The 10,876-nt window shown below is 42.2% G+C and overlaps 1 protein-coding gene across 1 annotated transcript; it reads right to left on the bottom strand.

Moving 5' to 3' along the window:
* Positions 1-459: 459 nt before the first annotated feature.
* Positions 460-9,538, bottom strand: LOC106571277 (snake venom 5'-nucleotidase). The gene is made up of 9 exons (XM_014144145.3): positions 9,094-9,538; positions 7,757-7,979; positions 7,280-7,468; positions 6,029-6,226; positions 4,931-5,085; positions 4,714-4,822; positions 4,375-4,524; positions 2,253-2,453; positions 460-1,911 (listed from the first exon to the last, which is right to left on the bottom strand). The coding sequence occupies exons 1-9, from the start codon at positions 9,421-9,423 to the stop codon at positions 1,724-1,726; spliced, it is 1,743 nt and encodes a 580-aa protein (XP_013999620.1). The 5' UTR covers positions 9,424-9,538; the 3' UTR covers positions 460-1,723.
* Positions 9,539-10,876: the final 1,338 nt, after the last annotated feature.

The following is a 10,876-nucleotide window of genomic DNA, read 5'->3' as shown; positions in this document are numbered from 1 at the left end:
GATTTCCATCTCCCTTCCCTCCTTGGAGTTTCATTTCTGCTCTGATAATGTTTTAGTCCACTGTGAAAAATAGATACTTTCCATGCAGTGTTCCATGGATGTGGTAATTGGCAACACCATGTACATTCCCACTGGTCAGAGCCAGCTGGGTCGGAGCCATCAGTGGAGACTAATAGCTGGCCCCTGTGAATAATAAAGCTTGTGTTTCTGTGGGCAATCCAGAGACAGAATGGTCCTTGTCCTCAGAATACTACTCTACCCCGTGGCCCTGACACAGTTCTGATGAATAGTGAGAGCAGCAAAGCTCAAGGTTACACCACTCACAAGTTAAAGAGTAACTGTGAGGGATGTTATGTAATTCTTTCCTTTGAGAAATACTACATTCGATGGAAATACGCCTGGGAGGCGTTTCAGAATTCATGTGTTTTTCTTTGTTTTTAATAAGTTTAAGATGAGCTCTTTTTTTGTTGTTGTCATGACAATTTATTGGTATTTTTCAACAGTAACAGCATTGCTACTGTTGAATTGTTACAGTTGGTGACCAGTTTTTATATGCAGAAATAGCTGCTAGACATAAAAAAAAAACAGTAAGGAGGACAATTTGTTCATTTACCTGTATAACCTTCAGGCTTTAGGTACACATCAGTATATTGTACTATTACCAACCTTGTTGCAATATCACACCAAATATAAAATGTTAAGAGGTCACAATTTATCCAGGGCTATTTAGAAATTACAACCCAGAGAAAAACATTCCCTCTCTGGTCCCTCTTTGGTGTACAAAACATTAAGGACACCTGTTATTTCCATGACCAGGTGAAAGCTAGGATCCCTTATTGATGTCACTTGTTAAATCCACTTCAATCAGTGAATAATCAAGACAAAATATTTCAGTGCCTTTGAACGGGGTATGGTAGTAGGGTGCTGGGCGCAACGGTTTGTCAAGAACTGCAACGCTGCTGGGTTTTTCACGCTCAACAGTTTCCTGTGTGAATCAAGAATACCAAGTGTATCAGTTTCCTGCTACCTCATTACTTTGAGTGGGTATGTCCTGTAAATAGAGTTTCCTCTAAATGTTTACAAAAGGTTGATCGCCAACTTGTTTATCCCACCTTCAGAGATTATATTTCATGTCTAAAAGAGCTTCAAAATATTGACAAAACTATTCTGGAGCTCTGTGTTTGGACACCCTATCCCATAAACAAAGTCTATTCTATCCGTATCATGGACATTCGGTGTTACAGCGTGATTGACATTTAAAGGCAATGTCCCCCGTTAGTGGAGACTGTATATGTCGGCTCAATCGGAAATTACCTTTACATTTCTATCCCAAAATCTGTAACGCTTCAGTCCTAATGCTGGTTAAGCAGGCTCTGCCAAGGGTACACACTTAAACAAGCACTGGTCATCTGTTTCCATATATATTTGCTTATGCACTCTAACTGGATCGCAGAGCAAGAGCTTGACAGCATCTACTGTACACGAGACTTACCAGTGCATCATTTCTAATTTTAGCCATAGGATAATATATTTATAGTATTTTCCCTGAAGTTTCAATAACGAATTTCATATCAAACTGCAGTATTTATGAAGACAAATCTGAGAGCATTGGTGAAATATCCATTCACAATATCCCTGTTCAATTTGTACTCAATAGACTAGAGTTGAGCTCTTCCCTTAAATGCTGTTGCTGAGAAAAACATATCCAATGGTTAGCTTTACATCATGATTGCAGCCAGGGATCTCTCATAGTCTCCAAAACAGCCATCACTAGCCCCAGCATGATTAACAGAGCCATGTGACCAGGCCCTCCTGAAGCTGAGTTGGAAATCTTGATACGTCCCTCTATAGCCGGGTGCACCTTCTTCCTCTCAGCAATGTAGCTGGCCACCACCGATATGTCCATGTCACCTGAAAGAGAAACAGACACAGATAGTTTGCGACGTCAAGAACATTTTTTATTTTTTTAATGGAGCAGTTCACCAACATTGCTTGGTCTGATAAGGAGTGGTTGTACAACAGAAAATGACCAAAGGGTTCCTGTTCATAAGGAAGTTGTGAGTCTGCAGAGAGGAGCTCACCCATAAATATAGATTGTCTACGTCGCAAATAGCGCTCTTTCCTTCCTGTGCCCTATGTAGTGCACTACCTTTGACCGGGACCCTGGTCAAAAGTAGTGCACTATACAGGGAATAGGGTACAATTTAGGACAGAACCATAGTGTTTTAATATGTTCAGATCTGTGAGCTCACCGCTGTCATGTTTCAGGTTCTCCTCTTTAATCATGGAGAATCCGTCTCCTCCTTCCACCATGTATGAGGGCAGGACCACCTTGTATAGCCTTCTGTCGTCCAGAGGCTCATAGACAGGCACTCGGCAGTCCGTACAGAGCACACTAATACTCCTAGCGCGGTCCCCAGGGGGCCTCGACATATCATACTCTACATGAAATCCTATTGAGATTGTACAAGAGGGAAATAAAATCAGTCCAAAACACAGCGGGAGACCAAACACCTGTCCTCATTCCTCTCCCTCACGTAGTTTCCTCAATCTGTTGCTGGACCTAACTTATATGTAACCAATATGTAACAAAAACTAAATTCAATAAAGGTGCACAGGCTCTTGGGGATAGACAGCTACTAGAGACACACTGAGTGTTCTACTTCAATCAGTGTAGATGAAGGGGAGGAGACAAGTTAAAGAAGGATTTTTAGGCCTTGCGACATGGATTGTGTATGTGTGCCATTCAGAGGGTGAATGATCAAGACAGACTTAAGTGCCTTTGAATGGGGTATGTAAGTAAGTGCCAGGCGCACCGGTTTGTCAAGAACTGCAACGCTGCTGGGTTTTTCATGCTCAACAGTTTCCTGTGTGTATCAATAATGATTTGTGGGGGAGTCTTTGATGGTTGAGGGGTAGCTCTCACAGGGAACTGTGGGCGGATCTTGGATGGTTCAGGTCTCTGATTCGACTAAGTGGGGGAACTGTCGATGTGACCCTGGTTGCTCCTGTGGATTGCTCTGGATGGGAGCGTCTGCTAGATGACTGAATGTAATGTAAATGTTGAGCGGCTTCACTGCATGCATGTAGATTGTATGTTTTTTTTTTTTTTTAATCATTAAGATTAAGAAGATTGGTCCACCACCCAAAGGACATCCAGCCAACTTAACACAACTGTGGGAAGCGTTGAGTTTATTTTTTATTTTTACAGGGACAGTGCACATTAATCAACGTTTCAGTAAAAGTGCCGGTTTTAGCCAGCCGGCTAATTTTCAACCGCAGTCCATGGGCAGGTTATTAAAAACAATTACAATAACAATACAGACAATCATTGAGCACACGCAGAGCAACATAGGACAAGCAAGATGTAGCATGCAGACAAAGCAAAATAGCACAAAAAGCAACAAGACAAAATCCATAAAAGCAACAAAGTGTTTCCACACCTCACAAGCTACAGACAACATGGGAAGCGGCAATACACAACTAGGGATTATGTTCACAAATCTGATTGGCCTTTAGCCATGTCTTCATGTTTTTTGTGAAAGTGTGATAGGTGGTGCAGTTATGTGTGTCTGATGGCAGTGTATTCCAGACATGGGAAGCTCTCACAGAGAAAGCAGATTGACTAAAGGTGCTTTTCCTTAAGGGAACTATACAGTCACCTCTCATGGCAGACCTTGTGGATCTGCTGCCATATGTTTGGGTTTTCTGTTTAACAAAAGTACTGAGTGGAGGGGGAGCCAAGCTATTTACGATCTTGAATACAAGACATGCATCGGTGTATTGCACAAGATTTTCCCAACTCAGGAGCTCATGCTTTCTGAGTATGTAACAGTGATGATGGCTATTGGGCTTCCTATCAAGCACTTTGAGAGCCTGTTTGTAGACCGACTGAATGGGTTTTAATGTTTGGGCCCAACTAGTCAAGCGGTATGTTAAGTGGGGAAGTATCATAGATTTGATGTACAGTTTTGCTACCTCTATAGTAAAAAAAATCGTATAAATCATAAATTAGCTAGGTTGAGTTTGGTTATTTGAATTACCTTTTTCACCTGCTTTTTAAAAGAGAGGTTGGAATCAAGTATGATGCCAAGGTACTTAAAGTCAGATACCACCTGGACCTTCTCCCCTGACACATAGACATCTGGCTCAGTAGCATCAGTTGTTGGAGTCAACATTGGCCAGCATCCCTGTGGAATGCTTTCGACCCTTTGTAGTCTATTCCCAGATGAATGAGGCTGTTCTGAGGGCAAAGGGGGTGCAATTCAATATTAGGAAGGTGTTCCTAATGTTTTGTACACTCAGCGTAACTGCCCCTGCATGAAGTCATATTGTGACCCTCTGTACCAATTAAAATAAAACAGTGTCTGATACCTGATACTTGAAGGAATTCCCCTGTGTTCCCTCCATATCTCCTGACGGAGTGCTCAAAAGCCTTCCTCAGAGTAGATCCCTTCAGCTGAACCAGATCATAAGTGCCTCCAAACGGCAACACAGCAATGAGGTCCTCCATCGTGATGGAACCTAACAAAAGACATTTCACTCAGTTTCCTCAGCCATTGCTGGAGTTTATTCTCTCTCTTAAACACACAGGGACGGTTTCCTGGACACAGATTAAGACCAGTCCTGGAGAAATGGGAAAAAAAAAAAAAAAGGTGTCCAAGATTATGCTTAATCTGTATCCAGGAAACGGACCCATAAAGGCACACACACCGTTTCGACTCTGCTCATCTATGGATGACCGTATCGATCCCCCTTGGAGGATGCAGGAGCTAACATGGTTCCACTGAAGCTCATCTGCATATTTGATGTTGTGGTGTACCTACAGCGAAAAAACAGAGAGGATTTCAGCAGGTTACATCATCAGTAGGTTACAGACTGGCCCAAAGGTACCTGCTTTGGTTAGCTTGTCTGAGTACTACTAACTCACCATAGCGTCACAGATTAGGTTTCCCAGGTTGCACTCTCGGAACCTGCACTCTTCAAACGTTCCATTGAGATACACCAGGGTTTCCCCCACATACTGGGAGGAGTAATTTGCCAGGGCCTTTTTCCACTCGTTGACTTCAGCCAGAATACTGGGGTCTGACAAGACGGAATCATATACACTTACTATATACTCCATACAATATATGAATTCTAATGCGTGTATACATTATAATGATCCTGATAGTGATAATAACAGTGTTGACGTTTTCAATGAAAAAAACTAGCAGATCGGTAACATTGGTGAACTCATGCTTATCATTGTATTAAGATATAGTGACAGTGGACAGAGAGACATACTACTGATATACTACAGTATAAATAAAATATCACCATGCTCTACAAGTATACAACTACTGTATAACACCATGCACTACATGTATACAACTACTGTATAACACCATCCACTACAAGTATACAACTACTGTATATCACCATGCACTACAAGTATACAACTACTGTATATCACCATGCACTACAAGTATACAACTACTGTATATCACCATGCACTACAAGTATACAACTACTGTATATCACCATGCACTACAAGTATACAACTACTGTATATCACCATGCACTCACTGCTGATGCAATCGGAAGTCCATTTCACTGTGTACGTCCCAAATGGCATCCTATTCCCTATATAGTGCACTACTTTTGACCAGACCCCTATGGGCCCTAGAAGTAGAACTACTTCCTTGACAGGACTAGAGGTAGAATGTATGTGCTTTGATTGGACATGAAACAGGCTACGTTGTTTTGGAGTTTCTATGGTGCTGAGGTTAGAAGGAAACCTCTGGCGCGTTCATTTACATTTCCAGTCTGTTGTTGTTACTTTCATGTTCAGTTCTGGAATAAATTCACTCTAGGCCCCATAATTCCTTACAAAAACATATGACAGTTTTACCAGATGCAGGTGTTCTGAAGAAAGGGTGCCTATGGGTCCTGGTCAAAAGTAGTGCACTATATAGGGAATAGGGTGGCATTTGGGATGCACTTACTATCAACTTCCCCTCGTTTTACTCAGCAGTACTGTACTCACCCTCTGGTACAGAGCTGTCCAGAAGGATGGGGTTGCCTGTGGACTGGAGAACGTTGCCAGCTTCGTCAAACGTCACCTTGAGGTAACCCAGATATTTCCCAAAGGCAAAGGCCTGCACCACAGGGACGTCACGCCCACCCTCTGACCTTACTATGACCGGGTAGGGACCTGCCGGGACCTCAGAGGAAGGTTGTTTTCCTAGAAACGGTGAATGTAAACCATGGAATTGATTAACATTGTTAATATCAGTCATCGGTTGCATTGTAATCATGCGTAAGAAAACAGCGTTGCAATTTATACAACGCCTAAATGACTGTGGGATGAATAAAGATTCAATGCAGTCTTCTTGCATTGCTATTTTCTGTGCTTTCCCACCACATAAGTGAACTGTATAGGCCTCCATTCAAAGGGAAACCTTATAGGAATCACGTAATCACTCTCTTAATCCCTCCCTTAGTCACTTATTCCTCTCTGGCTCAACTTAACCCACTCTCCCCTACAGTTTATTGAACGTGCAGGTGTGGGAAGCAGACAGTTTAATGGCCCTAACAAAACATTCCAACGTTAATCATGGCTGCTGCTGTGGAAAAAGCGGTTAGCAGCACAGCTCAAGTTAACAAAGAGTAAGGCTATGATTGGCATCACCGGAGAGGCCGGTGGCAGGTACTCATCGTTTCAGCTTTTTGCACAAAGGATGAGATGGTCACAGTCATTGGCCAAGAGCTGCTGAGGCATAAAGTATATACATCTACTGCATGTGTAGCAGAAACAGCATGCTTAGTGTGTTGGCTGAGCTATTAGTAGACCTACTTCCTTGACAGGACTGGAAGCAGAATTTATGTCCTTTTGATTGGACATGAAACAGGCTACGTTGTTATGGAGTTTCTATGGTGCTGAGGTTAGAAGGTAACCTCTGGCGCGTTCATTTACATTTTCAGTCTGTTGTTGTTACTTGATTTCACTGTTGGATCACTTCTCTTCTTGAACTGCACTCTTGGTTAAGGGCTTGTAAGTAAGCATTTCACGTTAAAGTCTACACTTGTTGTATTCGGCGCATGTGACAAGTAAAGTTTGATTTGATTTGAAAACTGTGAAGACAGCCAGGGACACATGTTCAGTTCTGGAATAAATCAACTGTAGGCTCCTTACAAAAACGATGACAGTTTACCAGATGGTGTTCTGAAGAATTACAGCGGCTAGCTACTATGATTGTAAATAAGAAAAGGAGCCTATAGCAAACATTATGCCTACCTGTGTACAAAAAGGTGTTACTATGTCCTCCGATGACCACATCCACACCCTTTACCCTTCTGGCTATTTCTTTGTCTGTAACGAAGCCAGAGTGACCAAGGGCGATAATCTTGTTGACCCCCAAAGTGATTAGTTTGTCAACCTGGAGCTGGAGTGCATCAATCTCATCCTCAAACACTAAGTTAGGTCCTGCAACAGAATGGGGAACAAAAAATGGTTTTACACCAGGGTCATCCTCAAATGTAGCTACGTATGGAAAGGCATCTCAAAATCATATTTGCTCCAAGACAAAAATAGGAATCAAATATGAAGCAACCTGGACAAAGTGATCAATATGGATTATTGTGAGGACAGAATGAGGGATATGAATAACAATGTACGAAATGAAGCAAAATAGAGGAGGGATTGAGGAAAAGAGGAAGAGACTTTAAGAGAGGAAGACGGATGAAGAGGAGCTAGAACTTCAATCAATTGTACCTGTTTGTGACAGAGCGGGCGTCTCCTTTGATGTGTATCCCACCACGCCCACTTTCTTAGAGTCCACATCAAATACCTTATAAGGGAAATAAAGGCCACTGATGCGTGGGGCTAGTGTGTCGTCTGCTTTGATGTTAGCACTGAGGACTGTGCACTTTACCTCCTGGAGAAACGGCTTGATAAGTCCCTCCACTTTATTGTCAAACTCATGATTGCCCAGAGCCTATAAAGATAGTTCAAAACCACAGGAGACTGCTTAGGGGAGGAAGGCTCATAATATTGTCTGAAACGGAGTAAATGGAATGGCATCAAACACATGAAAACCATGTGTTTGATACCATTCCATCCATTCCGCTCCAGTCATTACCACAAGCTCATCCACCCCAATTAAGGTGCCACCAACCTCCTGTGTAATCAAAACAAAGGTAAAAGTCATCCCCAATATTTCACCTGTTAACAAAGTGTGCAACAAATCAGCCATAATGTTCAGTAGTTATTGTGCTGCCAAGTTCATCTTAGAAAACAAACAAATATATTTTTAGATTAGTATATCTAACCTAATCGAATCAAAAGTAATATTTGTCTTCATCTAATGTCTACTAGCCTCTGCCACAGGCTTTCACCTAGCCTGGTTAGCGGAGCATAAGAGTAGAGGCTACATGTCTACTAACAACTGATGGAATTAAAAACATCTCTGTGATTGGACATATCCTGGGGTTGGCTTCCCAACCATAATATAAAGATGCCTGGAATTATTCCCGGGCCAGTGTCACTCTGGGAATTGTAGTCCTTTGTCAGGTCTAGTTTTACCCATTACCTCATTGACACGTTACTCCAGGTTACCTGTCCCTTGTACATCACAGATGTCCCCGTTGTACCTGTATCTTTTTGTTGTTGTTGGGGGGGCTTTCAATTTAGGCTACTGCTGTTGAGAGTTGTATCGTAGAATGCACAAGTTAAAATGACGAAATGTGGCAGTACATGGGCAGTTTTGCTATCTCATTCACTGACAGACCTTAGAGAGATTTTTATAAACTGTCAGAAATGTCCAGTGGATCAACTACCAGCCCATGTTAGCTAGTTAGGCTAACCAGCTATCTAAATCTTGTAGTTATAATTGCCAGATTATGTGCCCAGAGGCCTCGACTGCCAGGGGGCCCCCATTGATTCTGTCACTCAGGTATCATATGTTACTACACCGATAAATTACAATATATATCAGGACCTTTGCCACCTAGGAAATGTGTGTGACCGAACTTTCTCAAATAGTAGTTGAGTACCCCAACACTAGCCCATATTTATATTCATTCTTACCCAACTAGGACTAAACGGCTTACCATTGCATCGTAGCCAAGTTTGTTCATAAAATGTGCAGCCTCAGCTCCCTTATAGACATTAAACCAAACGGTTCCTTGAAATTGATCGCCTGCGTCCAGCAGCATCACATTTTTCTCTCGGTTCCGGATCTCCTTTATTTTCGTAAATCTCCGTGCCACCCCGGCAAAACACGGAGGCTTGGTGCATTTGCCGGAGTCCTTGCTTGTCTCCTCAACCCGTGCGTGGACATCGTTGGTATGAAGCAGCGTGAGTTCCCACTCTTCAGTACAAACATGACTACAGATGCAGAGGTAGAATAAAATGCTCTTCACCGGCTCACGCACTCCCATTTTATCTGCTCGTTGGCAGCGCAATGTATTAGAACACTGAAGTTATCCCCACTACTTTCAGTGACTGCACCAGAAGGCGTGGACACTGTTCTTCTCAAATCGTAGCATTTAAGAGAGAGGAAGAGAGAGAGAGAGAGTAATCTGGGCAAAAGATTGTGCCTTCCCACGTACACATTCTATAGTTATAATATTGTAGTGTCTTCTTAGCTTTTACCACAGAGGTGTATACAGCATATGAAGAACATTTCTGCTATCTGAATTGTTCAATTCAATCACCACCCACACACTGAATTATGGTATAGCCGTGGGATGTAGGGGTGCTGAAGCACCCCCTGATAAATCACAATTTAAAATTAAAAAATGTTCTCACCAAATTACTGCACTAGGCATTTATTACACCTGTATGAGCAGAGAAAAATATGAATTGACAAAATTCCCCCCACCCCAACCAATCAACAGCACCCCCACCCCAAAACATCTTCCCGCTGCCATGCATTACATCATAAAGATTAAGCACACTAAGCAGACATTTAGACATGCACCACTCCTCTTTGCAGTCACTCCACTCTCTCCCTCCCCGAACCAGTATCTGTTTACATACACTTGAAGTCAGAAGTTCACATACACTTAGGTTGGAGTCATTGAAACTCGTTTTTCAACCCCTCCACAAATTTCTTGTTAATAACAAACTATAATTTTGGCAAGTCAGTTAGGACATCTACTTTGTGCATGACACAAGTAATTTTTCCAACAATTGTTTACAGACAGATTATTTCACTTATGATTCACTGTATCACAATTCCAGTGGGTCAGAAGTTTAGATACACTAAGTTGACCGTGCCTTTAAACAGCTTGGAAAATTCCATAAAATAATGTCATGGCTTTAGAAGCTTCTGATAGGCTAAGTGACATCATTTGAGTCAATTTGAGGTGTACCTGTGGATGTATTTCAAGCCCTACCTTCAAACTCAGTGCCTCTTTGCTTGACATCATGGGATAATCAAAAGAAATCAGCCAAGACCTCAGAATTTTTTTTTGTAGACCACGAGTCTGGTTCATCCTTGGGAGCAATTTACAAATGCCTGAAGGTTCCACGTTCATCTGTACAAACAATAGTACGCAAGTATAAACACCATGGGACTAGGCAGCCGTCATACCGCTAAGGAAGGAGACGCATTCTGTCTCCTAGAGATGAACGTACTTTGGTGCGAAAAGTGCAAATCAATCCCAGAACAACAGCAAAGGACGTTGTGAAGATACTGTAGGAAACAAGTACAAAAGTATCTATATCCACAGTAAAACGAGTCCTATATCGACATAAACTGAAAGGCTGCTCAGCAAGGAAGAAGCCACTGCTTCAAAACCGCCATAAAAAAGCCAGACTACGGTTTGCAACTGCACATGGGGACAAAGATCGTACCTTTTGGAGAAAAGTCCTCTGGTCTGATGAAAC

Source organism: Salmo salar, chromosome 15 (assembly GCF_965601325.2).
Source record: "Salmo salar chromosome 15, fSalSal1, whole genome shotgun sequence".
NCBI classification, from domain to species: domain Eukaryota; kingdom Metazoa; phylum Chordata; class Actinopteri; order Salmoniformes; family Salmonidae; genus Salmo; species Salmo salar.
Note: the sequence above shows the minus strand (reverse complement) of the source record. Positions and strands in the feature narration are given on the sequence as shown.